General features: G+C 43.7%; 2 protein-coding genes across 2 annotated transcripts in view; one reads left to right on the plus strand and one right to left on the minus strand.

The window, feature by feature from the left end:
* Window positions 1-992: 992 nt before the first annotated feature.
* LOC120023075 (TBC1 domain family member 24-like) lies at window positions 993-5548 on the minus strand. Its single transcript, XM_038967037.1, has 8 exons — window positions 5029-5548; window positions 4400-4775; window positions 3555-4211; window positions 3062-3217; window positions 2229-2292; window positions 2037-2135; window positions 1508-1826; window positions 993-1171 (listed from the first exon to the last, which is right to left on the minus strand). The coding sequence occupies exons 1-8, from the start codon at window positions 5546-5548 to the stop codon at window positions 993-995; spliced, it is 2370 nt and encodes a 789-aa protein (XP_038822965.1).
* A 1421-nt stretch (window positions 5549-6969) lies between these two features.
* The window catches only part of LOC120027699 (syntaxin-8-like), a 46206-nt gene continuing 30479 nt past the window's right edge, over window positions 6970-22696 (plus strand). The window contains exons 1-6 of the mRNA XM_038972692.1: window positions 6970-7060; window positions 7385-7484; window positions 9183-9277; window positions 9618-9728; window positions 14506-14630; window positions 16946-17038. Coding sequence (XP_038828620.1) covers window positions 7044-7060; window positions 7385-7484; window positions 9183-9277; window positions 9618-9728; window positions 14506-14630; window positions 16946-17038 — 541 coding nt within the window. The 5' untranslated portion in view covers window positions 6970-7043. The remainder of the gene's footprint in view (window positions 7061-7384; window positions 7485-9182; window positions 9278-9617; window positions 9729-14505; window positions 14631-16945; window positions 17039-22696) is intronic.

Consider the following 22696-nt stretch of genomic DNA (forward strand, 5'->3'; position numbering starts at 1 on the left):
ACCATCTCTGCAGCACTCCACCAATCAGGCCATTATGGTAGAGTGGCCAGCTGAAGCCAGTAAAAGACACATGACAGCCCGCTTGGAGTTTGCCAAAAGCCACCTAAAGGACTCTCAGACCATGAGAAACAAGATTCTCTGGCCTGATGAAAGATTGAACTCTTTGGCCTAAATGCCAAGCGTCACCCCTACGGGTCATCCCTACGGTGAAGCATGGTGATGGCAGTATCGTGCTGTGGGGATTTTTTTAAGCGGCAGAGACTGGGAGACTAGTCAAAGAGATCCTTGATGAAAACCTGCTCCAGAACGCTCAGGACCTCAGACTGGGGCGAAGGTTCACTTTCCAACAGGACAACAACCCTAAGCACACAGCCAAGACAACGCAGGAGTGGCTTCGGGACAAGTCTCTGAATGTCCTTGAGTGGCCCAGCCAGAGCCTGGACTTGAACCCGATCGAACATCGCTGGAGAGACCTAAAAACAGCTGTGCATCGACACTCCCCATCCAACCTGACAGAGCTTGAGAGGATCTGCAGAGAAGAATGGGAGAAACTCCCCAAATACAGGTGTGCCAAGCTTGTAGCGTCATACCCAAGAAAACTCAAGGCTGTAATCGCTGCCAAAGGTGCTTTAACAAAGTACTGAGTAAAGGGTGTGAATACTTTTGTAAATGTGATATTTCAGTTTTTAATTTTGAATAAATTTGCAAAAATATCTAAAAACCTGTTTTTGCTTTGTCATTATGTGTGTAGATTGATGAGGGGGGGGAATTATTTTATTGATTTTAGAATAAGGCTGTAACGTAACAAAATATGGAAAAAGTCAAGCGGTGTGAATACTTTCCGAATGCACTGTAAAAACCCTGTTAATTTAGCCTATGGGTCATTGTCATCAACACACATAACTAAGGAAAATACAGTCTAATCAAATGGACAACGGAATTAGGAGAAACCAGTTCATATAAGAGGGGGAACCATATGTCAGCCTCCTCTTTTAATGACAGTAAGAGAAGTAGTGTGAGAACGAGATGGAGTTCTGAATTCCCCACACTTCCAGGGACTGGATCTTGAAGTGTCTCTTGCAGAGAGGGGCGCTCTCGAAGGTGTCACATCGCTCCGTGTAGCCCCCCTCCAGATCAGCCTGGAGGCAGAGAGCGTGACCCCCATCGCCACCTGGCGAGACAAACACATCACGCTCACTGTAAAAGATGTCAGCATTGAATTTACAGTAATAACAGCAGCCCACTTCTAGCTGCTGCACTTCTCAGTAATGTTGACATCAACACAAAGAATACAAAGGGTGGATACAAAGAATATGCCATGTGAGAAACCCTAAGCTGTTTCCCTACCACCATCGTCAAAGTCGCTGCAAAAACTCTTGTACGTGGAAGGAATGCTCCTTAAACAATCAGGCCTATCCGGGTTTCAGAAGGTTATTGATCACTCCTTGTGACACTCTACCGACAACTCTGAACAGCAAACACTTTAGCCTACATATGAGCAGCTTACCAATGACTAGCCTTTCGTGGTCTCCGGCGATGAACATGGAGGCCCCTTGTTCCTTGGCCCTCTTGGGTGAGGGGGAGAGAGGTCCGGGGGAGGTGGTGAAGGGGATGGTCAGGTAGCTGGGGTCCTGGAGGGTCCCGGATGGACAGGTCAGGGTGGTGTGGTTGGTAGTAGAGGTGGTGGAGAGTGTGGTAGAGGAGGAGTCCTCTTTACCAGAGGAAGTGTATACACAGACCCGAGCAGCTCGAAGGTCTGGAGAAGGTTGTCTCTTGGCCGTAATGTGAACCACAGCCCGTTGGTAGCGCTCCATGCCTGGACGAAGCTGAAAGAACAACGAATTAAGAACAATGAACAATTAAGTTCCTGCATTGACTGATTGACATGGGAAAGGAATGGAGCCTGTGTTCTTCTACAGCACGATCAGTAAAGATTTCAACCAGTATTTTTTACTCTAACACAATTGATCTAAATCAAAGGAAAAAACATTTGCAAAATCAGCTATTTCAGATCTGTAGATTGTAATTTCTCTCACCGTGAAAACAAAGCTCTCCCCAGTCCCAAAATACGCAGGTTCTTCTGAATCATACTTTTTCCGCTCAATCAAATCTGTCGACAGGAAGGCACCACAGACCTGTGGAGTGACACAGAGGTAAGAAGTCTGCATAGAATCTAGGTGACTGTAAAAAAATAGACAAAAAAAGGTTTTCTGCTACTGTAAACTCACCTCTTCATCCACAGTTTTCAGAAGCAAGATCGCTGGCTCATGCCCCTCAACATGGGAATAAAATCTTTAAATGAGAAGAAAAAAATTAAGCACTCACAGTGAACAATAGCAATGAAACTTGTAATGTTTTTAGACAATGGTTATTCAACAATCCCAGCCCCTTGGAATGTCTTTAGGGGGGTGAAAGTTCAAAGTTCACTGGAGGGGTCCCGTCCTAGTCAGGGTCAGACTTTTAATTGGGGTCATCGCATCCTGTCACGACCACCCTGTGTATGGCTAGAACCAATTAAAAAGCATGTCTGCTGAGGTAGGTACGTGTCAGCGCAGTGACAAGGGAAAGTCTGAGAATCCCAATCAAACTCTTTGAAGGACATCAGAGTCAACATGCATAGAGATTCCTCATAGTAGAGAAAAATAACTATTGGCGTTTCAACGTTTGAACGAGCTCTAGGACGAGACAACAGCCAGTAATTGTGACATATGTATTCAGAGCATTTCTAAAAAGATTTGCAAGTGCTGATGAATATTATCTACCAAATTTTCTCCTGACAGACCAACAGAACACTTCTAGAGACATGAATAACTGTTGTTAACCGATGCCACAGGAACTGTTCCCGCCAACGAACTGGAGAACATTTGGTCATGCACCGTAAGGCAAAAATGCTACTGATACTATCAATACAGCCTTTCATTATTATGAAACTGAACCCTAAGGCGAGTTTATACAGCTCTGGGCTGTTGTATTTACTGTAGACAGTTCTGGGCTGCTGAATGTATATATCTTCACTACTTGATCCACTACTAACGTAAAATAGTGAATAAAAGTCACTTACGAGGCCAGGCTTCGGCCATGTTCGTTGGTGCTGAATAGCCTTTTGGGATTGAAGAGGGCAAAGCGTTCAGGGATCCAGGCCCAGACAATCCTCATCTCTGTCCCTGTGACAACTCTGGAGCTGAAGCTGTCAAAATCCACTACCTGGCACGACTGCCTTTATGGAGGAACAGAAACAGTTTGAGAATGTAAATATTTTTTGAAGTGTATCTTCAGATTACAGATAAATATAAAGGAACTCAGAAAGTAAAGATTTGTAAACTGTTTATAGTTCAAAAGGATATAGTATCTAGGTATAGTTTGGTAGAACAGCTGTAGCATCTCTATAACAAAGTGGGTTGGAAGTAATCTGTCATAATCGTCCTATGAGGAATAGGGCTGACTTGGTGATGGCTTGCTATCTTTTGTTTTCCGTTAACAGAGAGTGGACCAATTAGATGTTCAACAAGAGTAGAAACATTTTCTCGAAGAACTCCCTTGACCAACAGCCTCACCGCTTCTGGTGTATACTGATGCCCTTCTGCATGAGCGAGTCCTTGTTAGCGTTGAACAGTAGGTTGAGCTCCCTCCGCGTGGCCAGCTGGATACTGAAAGCCCTCTCCAGCAGCTTCTCCACCGTACAGTGACGAGCCACGTTCTCCACAAAACTCTTCATGTCTCGCCTGAAGTCCTCCACATCGGCGACACGAGACGAAACCGAGACCTTGTACAAGCTGAGAAGAGCCAGAGCCACCCTGTAGAGAACCTTGTAACCCTCCAGAAGATAGACATCCAGGACCCTGATAGCGTATGTGAAGGGGAGGTCGGCAAAGATCCACATGATCCAATCAGAGTAGAACTCAAAGAGGTTCTGGTGGGAGCTGGCGATGAGCTTGCGGATGCCGCGGCAGTACTTGTTGGCCAAGTCGCCGAAGGTCATGCAGGAGGCCCGGTAGGTGAGGAATGTCTGGTCAATGTAACGCTTGTTGGGGTCATTGTAGGCGATAAGGCGGCAGATGCTGTGGAAGCACTCGGCTTCGTCTTCGCTGAAATGCAGGAGGAGAGCCACCAAGGCTGGGAGGATTGGGCAGAAGTTGATGTCCGGGAAGTGCTTGCCGATGCAGAGGAGGACCTTTTTGACAGAATTGAGACCAGCATCGTTGAGGCAGTACCTGGGGATGGGAAGAATAACAAAGATACTTGCTATGTTATCATGTAATGAACAGAACATAATGTACATGCAATATTGGAAAAAGCATGATCAACTTCAGATTCTCCTATCAAAGTTTAATGACTAAAATAATTTGATCATAATTTGATCATCTGAACCATTCTTCTCTGATAGCTTCATAGTCAGTACCTGGGGATCACGCCATCATCCATGTACTCAGGGAACGGGTGCGTGCTCATCTTCTGCTCCCCGAAGAGCTTCTTGGCCACATCCTGGTAACGATCTCGATCCGGTTGGATGGACCTGCAGTTGATACCATGAATTATATGATAATAGGCCTTGGCCCTTAGTGTATGGGGCATGGCCCAGAACCCTGATCGACCCATGGTCTTTAGCTCCTGGTGGTCCGACTTCAGAATCCTCTGGTAGCGCTCTGAAGATTCAGGATCGATCTTCTCCCAGTCCACAAACTGGCCATACTTCATACCAGAACAGGAGCTGATCTCCCAGTTGTCTGATTCAGAGATGGTCATCATGGGGACACCCTTCAGACTGCCTCTTCTGCCTGTTGGAGAGGGAAGGAAGAAAACTAGCTACTAACATCATAATTAATAAATGTATTATTTAATAAGTGAATTGTTATAGATCTGTGTCCATCCACAGTAACATTCTTGTTTTTACACTGTGTTTGTGCATATTCTGCATTTTTCCCCTCTGTTCTTCATATAACACTAGGAATATGGCAAAATAGAAAAAGAAACATAAATTGTCAAATAAACATAAATCGGACACTTTTAAACATACTGTAATTTGCATACCATTGAGATCTCTGCATGGCAAGTGTTTGTTGGTGTTGGACTTGGATTTCTTGTTGAGCCGAGCCATGATCCCCTGATTCCCATCCGCACTATTCTCCGTCTTCCTGTCCCCACTCTTCTCCAGGGAGTTGGATCTCGGCCTCATGGCATTGGACCTGGTAAAGTTCCCTTCTCTGTGGAGCTCAGACGTCTCGTAACTATAGAAAGACCTGGAGCGTGGCCTGACAAAGTTCTCATCTGTTGCCGTCTCTATGCCATACTTTTTGGCGTCCTCTGGGCTGTAGTAGGAATTGGACCTGGGTCTTCTGTGTCTGGCTGCTGAGCTCAAGTCCTGGTCCTGGTCAGTGGTTTCCATAGGAGACGGGTCTAAACTTATAGTCCCACAAGTGGAGAACTTGGGCGTTCTTGAAACATGGATCATGCTGTCTGGTATAGTATTCTCCTCTGCAAATGTCAAGTTCTCCTCTATATCAATGACAAGACAGTCTCCAGTGGTGGTATACTTCCCAATGTTTTCCATGTGCCCTGTGGATGTAGGTTTTATACACAGTCATCAGTTGGTCAGGTGACCGGCACAGAAAGTGATATGGGTTTGTTTACAGTGTTTTTGTGTATTCCGAGCGGAAAATTCCTCTGACTTAAGTCCAATTACTGTGGCGAAAAGGAATGCCTCCTTTCTTCAACTTCCAACACCAGCGGACAGCAACAAATGAACTAGGGTAATGAAATCAAAACATCAAAAAGTGGAGGATTATTACTGTTTCATTTGATAATAGGCTACTGTGTAAAGGACAGTCTCCATTGCCATTTTTGGGAAGTGAATGCCTATGCTATTATGTTGATACACATTTAGATGTATCAAAATATGTATGAAAATCATGACTATACAGAAATGAGTGTTCTCACAAGCATGTGTCATACTTTTAACCAGTTTATCTTCCTGGGTTTATCTGATATTGTATTTGGTATCTGGGTTTGCCTGGGTTTATCTTTTATTGTTAATTTGCATGTTTATGGCAGCATTTAACAAAAAACATGAAAGATTATTTTACTTTCTAAGTCTTTTCAGAGGGGTTGGGTTAAATGCGGAAGACACATTTCAGTTGAATGCATTTTCCTTTCCCTTCTCTTTTCATGGAGGAACATAGCTCTATGAAACTGTTTTATAGGAAAACATGGGCGTGCCAAATGAGCACCTCTATTCCTAGAATTAGCAAAGGTTATCATTTCACACAACAGATATTGTTTTGATCAAAACACACATTGTTTTGCTATGAAACAAAGAAACCTCTGTAAATAGATCAATTTAAATGTGGGCTTACATGTTGTTGAAGAAAAACAAACTCTTATCCTATCTTGATGATTGAAGGATCTGTAGCCTACAGTATGTTTATACTAGTAGTGGTCATAATCGTCACATAATGTTACAATAAGGACTTCCATATCACTAGACAAACAGGGGGCAACGTGAGGCAGTGTTGCCATTTTTTTTTAAAACAACAAAACATGAGCAGTGGTTATGTCGACCTTTTATGACCTTTACTCCACCAAAACAAAAGTAATTACATTGCTGGCTGCCCCCAAGGCCACACAGTCACAGCTCTATAAATAAATAGAAACAAATGAAGTCATAATATTTATTATAAATGATTTGGATATTGTCTTATTTATTTATTTATTTATTTTAAGAGGGTAGATACACAGTAACAGAGACTAGATGGAAGATTTGTAAACTGTGAATGAACATTTAGTTTGCAGGCTACAGTGGGTCCGGTGTGGGACTTGGGGACAGCAGCAGCTCTGTCAGAGAGGAACATTACAATTTATTTGATTTGGATTCATTTGATCAGCTTCTTCTCAATGCAACATTGAGGTTACAGTAAACGATTCACGACTGAACATTTGTTACTCACAGGACACCATCCTGACATCACACCCAAACAGGAAGTGCTCTCTGCTTATCACACCATTTCTGGAGTAAATATCGACACATTCATTAATTATAACTCGTTAACATGTCTCAAGATCCCTGGTAAGCAGCTTTTAAGGGTGCCATTATGAGTATATTTAAGATAGCATTGGATGAAATATAGAAATACGTCTTCAAACCTATATATTTGTGTTATTAGCTAGATTGTTAACGTTAGTAACAGTAACTCGCGTCCCTTTAACCGGCTACTTCACACTCAATCAGCCCAAATTAATTTGTCTACAATTGTTTTGTTTGTTGTTATTATTATACCTTGAAGATTTGGGGCATCTTCTTTTGAACTGGCTTTCATACACTCATTATTTTAACTACATACACAACTATAGCACTACTCACGATAATTGTATACCGACCTGGTTTTTGTAGGTTACAGAATTATGATGCCACTTGCCGCCTTGTTCAAGAAATTGCAGAGAACATTCATGAAAGAAACAGACAACAGAGGACAAGAGGGAATCCTGCAAAGGTAAGCGTTGATACTATGATGACAACCTGCTTAACTACACATTTGTTTCCTCAAAAGTATATAGCAGTGCCTTCAGAAAGTATTCATACCATTTGACTTATTCCACATTTTGTTGTGTTGCAGCCTGAATTCAAAATATGTTGAATATATTGTTTCCCCTCACCCATCTACTGTACACACAATACCTCATAATGACAGTGAAAACATGTTTCTAGAAATGTTGGCACACTTTTGAAAATGAAATACAGAAATATCTAATTCACATACGTTTTTAAACCCCTGATTCAATACTTTGTAGAAGCACCTTTTGCAGTCTTTTTGGTTAAGTCTCTAAGAGCTTTGCACACCTGGATTGTACAATATTTGCCCATTATTCTTGTTCAATTCTTCAAGCTCTGTCAAGTTGATTGTTGATGATTGCTAGACAGACATTTTTAAGTCTTGCCATAGATTTTCAAGCCGATTTACCTCAAAACTGTAACTAGGCCAAACCAGGAACTTTCAATGTTATCTTGGTAAGCAACTCCAGTGTATATTTGGCCTTGTGTTTTAGGTTATTGTCCTGCTGAAAGGTGAATTAATCTCCCAATGTCTAGTGGAAAGCAGACTGAATCTAGGATTTTGCCTGTGATTATAGCTGTATTCCGTTTCCTTTTATCATTTAGTCCTTGCCGGTGACAAGCATACCCATAACATGATGCAGCCACCACCATTCTAGAAAATATGAAGAGTGCTACTCCGTGATGTGTTGTGCTGGATTTTCCCCAAATGCTTTCTATTCAGGACAAAAAGTTAATTTCTTTGTCGTATTACTTAAGTGCCTTGTTGCACTTAAGTAAGGATGCCTGTTTGGGAATATTTTTATTCTGTGAAGGCTTCCTTTTTTTCACTCTGTAATTTATGTCAGTATTGTGGAGTAACTACAATGTTGATGCATCCTTAGTTTTCTCATATCACAACCATATTAAACTCTGTAACTGTTTTAAAATCACTATTGGCCTTATGGTAAAAATCCCTGAATGGTTTCCTTCCTCTCCGGCAACTGAGTTAGGAAGGACGCCATTATCTTTGTAGTGACTGGGTGTATTAATACACCATCCAAGGCCTAATTAACCACTTCACCACACTCAAAGGGACATTCAGCTTCTGCTTTTTAAAACGTTACTATCTACCAATCAGTGCCCTTCTTTGCGAGGCATTGAAAAACCTCCCTGGTCGTTGTGGTTGAATCTGTGCTTCAAATTCACTACTCGATTGAGAGACCTTCCAGATAATTGTATGTGTGGGGTACAGAGATGGGGTAGTTATAAAAAAAATCATGTTAACCACTATTATTTAACACTGAAATAGTACATGCAACTTATTCTGTGATTTATTAAGCACATTTTTACTCCTGAACTTATTTAGGCTTGCCATGACAAAGGGGTTGAATACTTGTTGACTCAAAACATTTCAGCTTTTCATTTTGTGTTAGTCTCTAACATTTCTACAAACAAAATTCCACTTTGACATTATGGGGTATTGTGTGTAGATCAGTGACACAAAATCTCAATTTAATCCATTTTAAATTCAGGCTGTAACACAACAAAATGTGGAAAAAGTAAATGAGTGTGAATACTTCCTGAAGGCACTGTAGCTACTGTATTTTACAATTTCTGTTTAGGAATTGATTGTAAAAGTGTTTATTTGTCTGTCCAGATCAACATGACACTGCGAGCGTCGCTACAGAAGCTGAAACAGAACATCAACCAGCTCAGAGAGAGTTTGCTCCGAGCCTCATCCTCCCGGCGCATGTATCCTTCCTTTCACAACATGATCACTGGTCCTTCTGGTCATGTGACTGATGACACGCAGCACAGTGTACCAAATTATTTTGGTATCACATTCATGACACTGCAGTGTAGTTGTATGTGAAGGTCCTGCATGTAAATGACCTGTAGAGGGCAGTGCTTTGTAAGAAATCGCATCAATCCTTCACTCTCTGCAATGAAAATCTGTGATTTGCATTGTCTGTTACTTTATAGATGAATGATAGTAAACTAATAGTCCAACTCCTTGTTAATCATGTTGTGGGGTCTAAATTATGTATTTTTTTTTACCATAATCTCGACCTTAACACAACCGCCCCTCCAGAATGCAGTCAGAAGCCGATCGGAGACAGAACCTTGTTGACGACCTGGTCACCAGGGACAAGCAGCTAAATGCCACGTTCAAGGGTGACGTTACACAGCCAGAGCCCTCGAGGTATTTCTCCCTCTTACAGCTCATTATGTAGAAGTCATACACACACACACACACACACACACACACACACACACACACACACAGCTCATTAAGTCTCCTTTTAGCATACGCCACTCATTGTAAGTGAATGTAAATGGACCAGAATCTGAACATCAGTCATAGGCAATTGGTGATGCACCAAAGCCCATCCTTCCAGCGGAGAACTATCTCTTTCTGTCTGCTAGTGCTGCCAATTAATCTGAGTCTTGAGTTTGTCTCAGCCCAGATGTGTCTAAAGGGTCTAACGGATCCACGGTTTCTTTTGAGGATAAGTCACCGGTCACTAACTTTGTGTGCAAAGAAAGTCTTCGGACTTCCGTACAACCTTTTGTCTGAGCCCATTCAACGCCATTGGAAGTCTAGTCTGCCATATTGGGGTCGGCGCAGGGCAGTTGACTTCTAAATCTCTCAGTTTCTCATTCATCAAGAGGCTTTGCTTGTCTTGCGCTGGTGATCACACTCTTGGCACTGCCCGAAACTGGTACACTGAGGCTCAGTGAGAAAATTAAAGGGATCGGATGTGCAACCTAAGCTTTTCGAGTTTATAGTTTATCACTCTCCGCTGAGCTCATATCCTCATCCTGTCATCCTCATCTGCCAGTGGACCAATCAAAGCACTGGACGCCACCGGCTATATCCTGTATTCTCATATTATTCTTAATTGTAGTGACAGCTCTGTACAGGAGCTTAGGAAAACACTTCGGAAAACGGTCATTACTTAGCATCGGGTTTGACCTGCCCCATCCCAGGTGACATATATTTCGACAGCCAGGAGGTGAAATGAATGACGCTCACTCAGTGGTAACGGCATGGACTTCCGCTGTCAGGTTTTGAGTATGTTTTGTATGTGAAATTAAATGTGGGTCAAACCCCATTCATTTGACAGGATCGTGTTCTTTTAATAACACACAGGCTACAGGGATGATACTGAGGTTTTCAATTTACCTTCAAGGAATAGTGGAATGGCCGTGTGGTAAAAGTGAGGTAAAGCTCAGGATCAGTTATCGATTGATAAAATTAGCAGACTTTGGAAACGTTAACTATTTTCTTATTAGTCTGATCTGAGACTGCTCCGTTTCTACGTGTTTTACGGACTTTCTTGTTTGGATTAATCCACTTCGGGGCTGAAAGCAGGGAGGGAAGGGAACACTTGCTTTTATCTTTTTATAGATCCCACAGCTAATTAAGAACATTGGTGGCCCATAACTAAATCAAATGGCAACTAATGAATTACACAGTTGATCTTACTCTTGTGATCTTACCGTTTCAAGTTTCCCCGGTAAAATATACAGTACCAGTCAAAAGTTTGGACACACCTACTCATTCCAGGGTTTTTCTTTATTTTTACTATTTTCTACATTGTAGAATAATAGTGAAGACATCAAAACTATGAAATAACATATATGGAATCATGTAGTAACCCAAAAAGTGTTAAACAAATCAAAATATATTTGATATTTTATCTTCTTCAAAGTAGCCACCCTTTGCCTTGATGACAGCTTGGCACACTCTTGACATTCTCTCAACCAGCTTCATCTGGAATGCTTTTCTTTCCTTAATGCTTTTGAGTCAATCAGTTGTGTTATGACAAGGTAAGCGGGGTATACAAAAGATAGCCCTATTTGGTAAAAGACCAAGTCCATATTATGGCAAGAACAGCTAAAATAAGCAAAAAGAAAAGACAGTCCATCATTTACTTTAAGACATGAAGGTCAGTCAATCCGGAAGATTTCTAAAACTTTTAAAGTTTCTCAAAGTGCATCGCAAAAACCATCAAGTGCTATGATGAAACTGGCTCTCATGAGCACTGCCACAGGAAAGGAAGACTCAGAGTTACCTCTGTTGCAGAGGACAAGTTCATTAGTTACCACCCTCAGAAATTGCAGCCCAAATAAATGCTTCACAGAGTTCAAGTAACAGTCACATCTCTTTATCAACTGTTCACAGGAGACTGCGTGAATCAGGCCTTCATGGTCGAATTGCTGCAAGAAACCAATATTAAAGGACACCAATAAGAATAAGAAACTTGCTTGGGCCAAGAAATACAAACAATCGACATTAGACCGGTGGAAATCTGTCCTTTGGTCTGATGAGTCCAAATTTTAGATTTTTGGTTCCAACCGCTCTGTCTTTGTGAGACGCAGAGTAGGTGAACGGAGGATCTCCGTATGTGTGGTTCCCACCGTGAAGCATTGAGGAGGTGGTGTGATGGTGTGGGGATGCTTTGCTGGTGACACTGTCTGTGATTTATTTAGAATTCAAGGCATACTTAACCAGCATGTTTACCACAACATTCTGCAGCGATACGCCATCCCATCTGGTTTGCGCTTAGTGGGACTACCATTTGTTTTTCAACAGGACAATGACCCAACACACATCCAGGCTGTGTAAGGGCTATTTGACCAAGAAGGAGAGTGATGGGGTGCTGCATCAGATGACCTGGCCTCCACAATCACCCGACCTCAATCCAATTAAGATGGTTTGGGATGAGTTGGACTGCAAAGTGAAGGAAAAGGAGCCAAAAAGTGCTCAGCATATGTGGGAACTCCTTCAAGACTGTTGGAAAAGCATTCCAGGTGAAGCTGGTTGAGAGGATGCCAAGAGTGTGCAAAGCTGTCATAAAGGCAAATGGTGGCTACTTTGAAGAATTTCAAATATAAAATATGTTTTGATTTGTAACACTTTTTTGGTTACTAAATGATTCCGTATGTATTATTTCATAGTTTTGATGTCTTCACTATTATTCTACAATGTAGAAAACAGTACAAATAAAGAAAAACCCTGGAATGAGTAGGTGTGATGTGGGGTGGGTGGATGATTTGAGAGGGGGTGGGGAAGGGTGGGCAGTGGGTAGGTAGACTTGGCACTCAGTGTGTGGTCTTTGGGGTGGGTGGGTATTAGCCTCGCTTGGATAACCTAAGCTGTTCCATTTTTTCGAGGAGAAGGGTTGGTCCGGGATAAGGGGGCTTATTTTATTTGTGAAACAATACATTAGAGAGAGATTAGCCTCTAATCAAGCAAAGAAGAGACGTGGCGCCTCCATTTTGAAGGCTCACTGCACCCCTGACCCTCTTTGGAATACCCCCAAGCCCCTTACCACCCCTTTTCCCTTTATCAATCTCTCCTTATTTTAAATTGTTTTAACCTTTATTTAACCAGGCAAGTCAGTTAAGAACAAATTCTTATTTACAATGACGGCCTACCAAAAGGCAAAAGGCCTCCTGAAGAGGACGGGGGCTGGGATTAAAAAAATATATGACAAAACACACATCTCGACAAGAGAGACAACACTACATAAAGAGACTTTATATTTGATCACTCCTGCAACAAGTCGAAATGAGTTCAATCGGCCCTGTCCGAGTTACAGCCTCAGAGGCCTGTCTGTCTGTCGGGTCCTCGGCGGCGGTGGAGTGTGATGCGGGCTGCCCAGAGATGCCTGATTAAGTTGGCGGGCCCCAGTGGGCGGTTAATTGGATAAGCTTTAATCTTCACACGGCGGGAGGAAGTGGAGATCCGCCACGCGGTAGGATAGTTACCAAACCTGTCAGAAAGATTAGCTTAGCGCTGGCTGCCGACCTCCTTGTCTCGCCCCGGCCGCCGCTGCTAAGTATGCTGTGCCAAGGAGTGAAGAGAGGGAGATGGGGTGCTTCAAACTACACACTCGCCCTCGGAAATAGGAAGGAAGGAGGTGGCGTCATGGCGCCATGCTTGACACACATCACAACCAACTTTGAGTTCAAGTTTAGTACAACCTGTCTTGTCCAATACCAGCGTAAGGAGAGGAACTTCATAACGTCAACAAGTATACCTATTTGAGGTTTCTGATCACACCATTATCTTACCTGGCGACATTGTGGTTTGTTATGATCCTGGAATCACATCTACAATGACATATGTTTCATTCTTTTCAACATAGTGTACCACAAGGATTTGATGAGCTGTATGATATTGTAGTAAATGGGCTTTGCTAAGGGAAGTGGAGGAGATTTTAAGTGCCTACTTTTGACAGCCAATGGCTACAATCCTAATTTCCCTGACAGCCAATGGCTGTCCCCCAAGGTCCCCTGACAGCCAATGCCAGTCCTCAGTCCATCCAGTCAGCGCTGTCTGAGGTGAATTGCTGGGTCTGACGGGATTGATCTATCTGTACTAACAGAGACCTTGACACTTGACCGCAACATAACCTCGGGGTTTGAGGCAGCCTCAGACAGCTTTTTCCCATTAACAGAAAAATAGCTCAAAACCACACAACTGTGTTAAGCGCTACACAACACAACAAGAGCACTCTGGTGTGTGTGTGTGTGTGTGTGTGTGTGTCAGTCAGAATGAAACCCAACTGGAAACTTGAGGGCCTGTGGCTATGTATGATTAGCATGCAGTGTTTACATATCGAACAAGCCGGTCCTAGTTTTTTTTTTAAAGCAACTAAACATATCTGCTTCCTTGTTCAGAACGTAAAAACCAAACAAGAAAATAAATAAGCGTTTTCTCATCTGAAGGGAAGGACATGTTGTTACACAAGTCAACATCAGATGAGTAACATGAGTGTTACAGATGTAACTGCTTGCTACAGAGGTTGCACACGTGTCCATTTTACCGCGTTTGTTTGTGAAGCCGAGGGTTGACGATGCGTGTCGGTAGTTCGGACGTGTGTCCCGGTCAGGTGATTGACAGGTACAGGGAGTGCGTTCGCTACACCCTTGGCATGCTGATCATGTTGTTGTGTGACATTTCCCAGGTCGACCCTGATGGCGGGGGGAGAAGGAGGGGCCGCGGCCAACCCCTGGCTGGTCAACGAGCCAGAGGAGACCAGGGGCCTGGGCTTCTCCGCGATCAAACAGCAGCAGCAGCGCATCGTCGAAGGTAAGGTTACACAACGTTCAGATAGAAGTGTATGGTGTAGAACTGTCAGGTAGACTAGGGGGTGTTGTCAGGTCTATTCGTTGTATATCTATCTGCAACGGTCAGAACGTTTCACGTCACTGACTCTGAATAGACCCCTGATCAGATCTAGGATCAGCTTGTACCTTCAGAGTCCTACCTTTACCCATGCAAAACTGACCTGTGATCAGTGCCTCTAATAGGAAACACAGAGGTGGCGGTGCTCCTCGAGGCTACACCTTGATAACTATATCCACACTGTCACTGGATGAGGTGAACACAGTAACTCACATTCAGCAGATTCAATTTCCAGCCTCTCCCAGTTCCTAAATCGTTCCCACATGCACTGTAACTGCAACATCCAGGCTGATCCTAGTACAGTTCACCTGACTCCACATGACATTTAAGTCATTTTATGACAACTCCACATGACTCTCTTCTGTTATGTCTCCATTACGGTTCTGGCTGCGATCTGGCTATTTTCAGTTTGTCAGTATTGTGGGGATACAGTGAAACCGCATCAAGGTTTTGAGCCCCCATTGGGAGTTCCGGATGTAAGTTTAGGGCCTATAGTGAGCAACCAAATCTGTGGTCTCACAGATTCCTGTGGTGGTGTCTGTGTCAAATACAGAGACAAGGGGCCTTCTCCTCTCCTCACCAATTCCCTGAACCCCTTGAAGCACATACAATAACCTTGTTATGCAGGACGTTCTCTGGCAAATGCCAAACGTCCTGCACGGTGTTGGGCTGTAAGCACAACCCCCACCTGTGGACGTCGGGCCCTCATACCACCCTCATGGAGTCTGTTTCTGACCGTTTGAGCAGACACATGCACATTTGTGGCCTGCTGGAGGTCATTTTGCAGGGCTCTGGCAGTGCTCCTCCTTGCACAAAGGCGGAGGTAGCGGTCCTGCTGCTGGGTTGTTGCCCTCCTACGGCCTCCTCCACGTCTCCTGATGTACTGGCATGTCTCCTGGTAGCGCCTCCATGCTCTGGACACTACGCTGACAGACACAGCAAACCTTCTTGCCACAGCTCGCATTGATGTGCCATCCTGGATAAGCTGCACTACCTGAGCCACTTGTGTGGGTTGTAGACTCCGTCTCATGCTACCACTAGAGTGAGAGCACCGCCAGCATTCAAAAGTGACCAAAACATCAGCCAGGAAGCATAGGAACTGAGAAGTGGTCTGTGGTCACCACCTGCAGAATCACTCCTTTATTGGGGGTGTCTTGCTAATTGCCTATAATTTCCACCTTTTGTCTATTCCATTTGCACAACAGCATGTGAAATGTATTGTCAATCAGTGTTGCTTCCTAAGTGGACAGTTTGATTTCACAGAAGTGTGATTGACTTGGAGTTACATTGTGTTGTTTAAGTGTTCCCTTTTTTTTTTTGAGCAGTTTCCTTTCCTGGAGCGGTTTCCTTCCTCTCCGGCAACTGAGTTAGGAAGGACGCCTGTATCTTTGTAGTGACTGGGTGTATTGATACACCATCCAAAGTGTAATTAATAACTTCACCATGCTCAAAGGGATATTCAATGTCTGTTTTTTTATTTACTTTGAATTTTTTTATAGGTGCCCTTCTTTGCAAGGCATTGGAAAACCTCCCTGATCTTTGTGGTTGAATCTGTGTTTGAAATTCTCTGCTCGACCGAGGGACCATACAGATAATTGTATGTGTGGGGTACAGAGACATGGTAGTCATTCAAAAATCATGTTAAAAACTATTTTGCACACAGAGCGAGTCCAAGCAACTTATTCTGTGATTTGTTAAGCACATTTTTACTCCTGAACTTATTTAGGCTTGCCATAACAAATGGGTTGAATACTTGACTCAAGACATTTTAGTTATCATATTTTATTAATTTGTTAACATAAAATGTATTTAAAAAATGGGTATTGTGTGTAGGCCAGTGCCCTAAAAATCTAAATTTAATCAATTTTAAATTCAGGCTGTAACACAACAAAATGTGGAAAAAGTCAAGGGGTTTGAATACTTTCTGAAGGCACTGTAGATATATACTTTTGAGGAAACAAATGTGTAGTTTAGCATGTTGTCATCATAGTATCAACGCTTACCTTTGCAGGATTTAAAAAAACAATTGCTCAGAAAAGTTGGAGGGACAAATAAAATCCCCCTTGGGCCATATTCGGCCCACGGACTGCCAGTTGGGGAACCCTGCTATAATGTATAGGTCTCTCTCTTATGGAGCCTCTCTCTGTTTCTGTCTGTCTCTCTATCATGCTGAACAGGGCTGAGTTAACCCCTTTGTCTCTCTCCCTCTCTCTGAACAGTTCAGGATGCTGGGTTGGACGCGTTAGCTGCCGTCATCAGCCGACAGAAGCTGATGGGTCAGGATATAGGCAACGAGCTGGACGAGCAGAATGGTAAGGAGGGGTGGGTCTGTCTGTCTGTCTGTCTGTCTGTCTGTCTGTCTGTCTGTCTGTCTGTCTGTCTGTCTGTCTGTCTGTCTGTCTGGTACATCTGCTATTGCTTCTCTGCGTCAGTCAGATAAGTCCACCCTACCTTTCACCCCTACAGTAAGACACAAGATCTTTATCATATTGTGTGTGTCTCCTTAACAAGGGGAGGGTGTATATAGTTCATACATAGTTCTACCAGCCACACACCAGACCAGCCACACCCTACTCCAAACCACTGTGTGAAATCAATCAGACACGCTATTATTTCAGTCATGGAACAGGGGTCAGTACCCTTTACAGGTGTTCCAAACCACCTTGGTCAGAGTCACAGAATTAAATAAAGTGTTCATCCCAAATGGTACCCTATTCCCTACATAGTGCACTACTTTTCACCAGATCCTGGTAAAACAAAAAGTGCACTATATAGGGAATAGGGTGCCATTTGGGACGTAGACGATGCATCTCTATTGTTAAAGTGACCTCACGTCTAGCCATCCTTCTAGAAGAGCTCTGCTGGTGGTGGATCTGTGACTGTGTCAGGCTATGTAGTCGGGTTAGGAGGAATGTGAGCTCCTGACGCACTGTTTTAATGCGTTTGCGGAGAGAGACAAGTGCTGTCCTGGAATCAGATCCGCTTTGAGGTAATGGCTGTGTTGCTGTAAATAGCTCTGTCAGAAGGCAGGTCTGAGCATATCGCTCCGGTTTGTCTACAGATGGAGGCACTTGAGAAAAGGTTGTAGGATGCCAGATAGTCGTCATCCGCCTCACAGGACCATTAGATTTCATTGTTTCCTTAACTGTACACTCTACATCTCAACTATACATTTCTTAGTTGTATCACTCCAGTTTTGCCTGATTATTCGTTTTAAAGGTCCAATGCAGCCGTTTTTGTCTCAATATCCAATCATTTCTGGGTAACATTTAAGTACCTTACCGGGATTGTTTTCAATAAAAAAAATCTATTTTCTTTTACATTTTTTAATGTAGCAAAGAACAATTTCTTAAGCAACAATTTTGCTAGGACTGTCTGGGAGTGGTCTGAGTGGGGAGGGGAAAACTGAAAACTTGCTGTTATTGGCAGGGAGGTTTGGGAATCTGTTTCTTATTGGTCTGTTAACTAATTTACAACCTGGTGATGTCACCAGGCAGTCCAAACAGGCAGACATTTCAGGCTGCATTTTCAAACAGCTCTTACACTAAAAGGGCATTATCATAATTTTCACAGTGTTATTCCAACCTAGTGTGGAAATGTATATGAAACACAGGAAATGTAGTTTTTAACTGCACTGGGCCTTTTTCCCCAAAAATATCACTTGCCACTTTTGGCCTTTGTCTCCTTTCAAAGCGATGTTTTCTGAGAACAGAATATGTTAGGGCCCTCTTGACATGTGGAGGACACCCAAAGCCCATAGGAGGCAGAGGAAGATCGAGATGGACTTCTAACAGGCTTGGTGTCACTGTATATTGACTGTAGAGCGTGTAGAGTGAGTGGGCTTAGTGGTCTGATAGAAGAATGTTACACGGAGTTCATTAGTTCCTGCTTGCTGTTCTTGGCATGTCCCGGGCGCACCACAACGCCACAACCCCGTGGGCCCGACAATTAGTGGGCCGTTGGACTAAATGGTGCTTTTCTTTCTCCCGCCATGAGCACAATGTGATGACATGATTGATGTTCTCTCCCTAAAGAGCCCAGACCCCTTCCTCTGGGACATTGTAAATGTAGGCTATATCCCAATAATGTTAAACAGCTTCTTAGTTATCTTGTTAGTCCTATCGGAGAGGAGGGGATGAAGCCATAGCCCCAAAATCACACCACTTTGTTTATATTCTTCAGCCATTTTGATGGACACCTATGCATATTCAATGCATATTTCAATTTATTTATAGTGTGTTTATTTTAGACGGCCAGTTCCAAGTTAGGTCAAATGACTTTGTATGGTCCTTTTCTGAGGCCGTGCTGAAACAGATCCCGCAGGGATGCGTAATCGAATGACCTTTGAGATGGAAACAAAAACGAGTTTCCCTTCTGCTGCTGGGAACAAACAGTAGACGTTTGGCCTGCGATCCTCCCCGAGTCAGAGAGAGGGTAGCTACGGCTTGACTGTTTCAGCCTTCTCTCCTCTTACCTTATTGAGCTAGAGAAGGATCTTTGGTTCCCCTTTAATCCTCAGAGTCCGAACCGACGTGTTATTCTCTTTCCCCGTTTCTTTTTTTTAAGTGCATGGCGTCAGTGTTTCCAATAACAAAAGACCTCGGGGCGGCAAAACGTCCGCCGCGACGCCTGTAAGTTTAACTGAGAGTCCGGACCCGATGCCCCGGCAGCAAGCGAGCGGAGCAGGCGATTGAACACTTCAGCCCTGATACAAAGTGGCTTTGATATTTTAGCTTGGCAGTCCACATTCCCCTAAAGTGCACTTTGTCCAAAGATTTTGATAACAGCGCTCTCTTTCACTCTTTCCATATTTTCGATCACGACCGAATGCATCTCCAAACGCAGCCTAGTCCCCTGTGTATGTTGGAACCTCTAACCAGGTCCGCCTGGTTGAAATTGAAACCAAACCCGGCAAATATGAGTGTTAGGAGGCCAGCCTGGTCTCACGGACCGGCCCACCTGTATGCCTGTCCCCGGGGGTATTACATAGAGGTGATAAACAGAGGGATGAGATGGAGGGGGGGGGGGGGTCCAATAGTGGATCAGTCCAACATCCAGCAGTCTCCACCGGCTTCCCATCTGAATTTACAGTGGGGCTCAGAGTTCACGAGACCAACTGACTATTACTCACCCGGTCTCACACACAGGCCCTCAGGGCTTTGGAGCCTACAGGCTTCCCTCGCTTTCTCTTTTCCTCCCCTCTTTACCTCTGCCCTTCTCTTCTCCCTTCTCTGCATTTTCTCCCCTTAACGCCTCGATCCCACCGACAGTGTCGTTGCATTTTGGTACACCAGAAGTACATTAGTTTCCAACAGAGCGCTACGCTTGCCATTGCGTTGCGGAGGCAGTTGCAGTGCGTTCTTTATACGTTGGATTTGAGTGAGGCTTTATACGTTGGATTTATCGAACGTATGCGTCAATCTGTGTGCGTAGACGGCTTGGCAGAAATGGTAGCAGAAGGTGAATGTTGAACTTTTGTTGCACACATATCCCGATGATGCATTGTACCATTTTGCGCAGTGACGCTATGGGTGTGATCGAGGCATTAACCTCTCTTTTACCCTCTCTTTCCTCTTTCTCTCTCTCTCTCTCGCTCTACTTTTCCCTTTTTCTCTCTGCCTCCTCTCTACCTCCTCTGCCTCGTCCACCTCGACCTCCTCTCTCTTTCTCCTCTGCCTCCTCCTATCTTCCCTCTCTCTGTTCCACTACCCTCTCCCTCCTCTCTCCACCTCCTCTTTCTCCACTCCTTCTCTCTCTCCTCTCTGTGAGTTATGGCTGAGATGTCATGGTCCCAGAAGAGGTGTGGGACAGGTGGAAAAAAGAGGATATATCACACAGCGTGGTGAGCAGGGGAGGCCAGGGAAGGACTTCAAACAGCCAGGCATACTGATTGCTGGGAGTTCCCATGCTTGATTTAGGGGCGGGACGGTCCGCATAGGGCCCCGCAGGCCTTGCTGGGGGAGAGGAAGCCGTGGCTGCAGGCTGGAGAAACTGGTGGGTGACTTGAATCCACATCAAGCCATGACACCCTGAAGACATCATACCACCCAGGTTCTGATGGGAATAATGTATTTGATGGTACAATTAAGAATGTGCAGGTGTTTTAAAAAGGTCTTTAAGCTATAGGGCTATATACCCAAATGCATGATGGAATGCGGGCCTGCAGGCGCGCACACACACACATACACACACACACACACACACACACACACACACACACACACACACACACACACACACACACACACACACACACACACAAAAGAAATATCTACCTAACAGAACAGTTAATGCTTTATATGCCCTTATATGAGACACAGGGGTTCGATTAATGTTTTCTGCATACTTCGTGTGAATAAGCGTTTGGAATGTTTTTCTTGCCGAGTTGTACTTAAATTACCCGTATTATTGCTTCGTACAGCTTTGTAGGTGCTGCATTTCTTACTTGTATTAAATGACAAAATCGACAACGTAAAAAGTAACAGGCTAGCGTAATGCTTTTCAAGAGGCAGGGAAAATTGATTTAATTTAAAAAGCCTAGACTCCGACAGTTTGAGTGTTCCTTTTCTCTGTCTTTTTAGGTGTTCTATTTTTCTTCTGATCTCAGTCCTGTTGCAGTGTTTCCCTGTAAATAGATTAAGCTCTGTGCTCGGGGCTAGCCTCTGACCTGAGTGCAGTGGAGGTTGCAGTCGGCTCCTTTTTGGGAAAGAGCTTGAAGCCAGGGTCATCTGTGAAGGTGACCTGTTATGAGTTTAAGAAATGAACCCAAGGCCCTCGGTTTCTCTTCCAGCCCTGTCTTAAAAAACACAATGAATCTACAATGAATGGTGAGGAAGAGTTGAGCAAAGTAGTAGCAATTTTTAATCCCCAGGCTTTGCAGGTGTGAACTGTGAAGACAAGAAAGCCTTTTTCCCCATTTGGACAGTAGATTTTTCCCTCTTTTTTTTCTGTTTCTTCAATACCTATAAAAAGAAAAAGTCAATCTAAGTTTTTGGGTGTGAAGATTATTTATGATGTGTATCATCACCAGGCGTATTCATATTTCCGACATGATGTGGCAGAAGTCAACCATATTTTTATTTCTAAATTCAATGTGGCAGAAAATGTCCCTGTGCGTCTCACTAAATGTTCTATATCAACGAAATGAAGGTTTTTGCTGCTAGAATCAACATTGTTTGACTTTATTGGTGTTGATATTTCTCTGATTCGGGTCTGGAACAATGACATCAGCCCGTGTCACAGTGGTCTGTGATTATGAGTGACGGGCAGTCTTGTAAAAGTGGGTCTTTTCGCGGGGCTGAGGAGGGTTCCAGCTTCAGAGACTAGTTTTCCACAATACACCCTCACTTTGATTGGAATAACCAGGGAAAGGAGGGTGTGTGGTTAAGTGTACGTGCACACACACACAAACACACACACACACCCTTTCATTCCAGGGTTTGTCTCTCTTCCCTATTACAAGCCTCATTAAAAATCCACCATAGTCGACATGGACTGGTCAAATGGATGGATGAGTTCATTTATTTTCCACACGCTGTTTGATGCTATTTAATCAACAAAGTTTCCCGCCAAGCCGAGCCCCTTCAAATTCCCCACGCACAAACCTTTCAGAGGAATCACTCATTGCTGTTTGTTCTATTTCCTTTCCTCCACCTCTTCTCCACTTTAATAAATAGACTGTGGTCCTGCGACGACTCCGCCAAATGTGCTGCTCGCCGCTTGCACATCAAATATCCCAGCCGTGACCTCTGTGTGTACTCCTGCCTGGCTTTTTTTCTGTTTTACTAATAACCCTCTGAGTGGATTTCACCATCGCTAGGCAACACGGTGTCCATGTCTTTCTGTTAGACAACTATATTTTCGTACAGAAGTGAGCTCATTCGGAACAGAGAGAGAGAAACAAAACTTCATTTAGATTAAGATCTGCTGGTGGAAGATGACGGAAAGATCCAGAAGGAAGATCACTTTGA

The sequence above is a fragment of the Salvelinus namaycush genome, chromosome 2 (assembly GCF_016432855.1).
Source record: "Salvelinus namaycush isolate Seneca chromosome 2, SaNama_1.0, whole genome shotgun sequence".
NCBI lineage: Eukaryota > Metazoa > Chordata > Actinopteri > Salmoniformes > Salmonidae > Salvelinus > Salvelinus namaycush.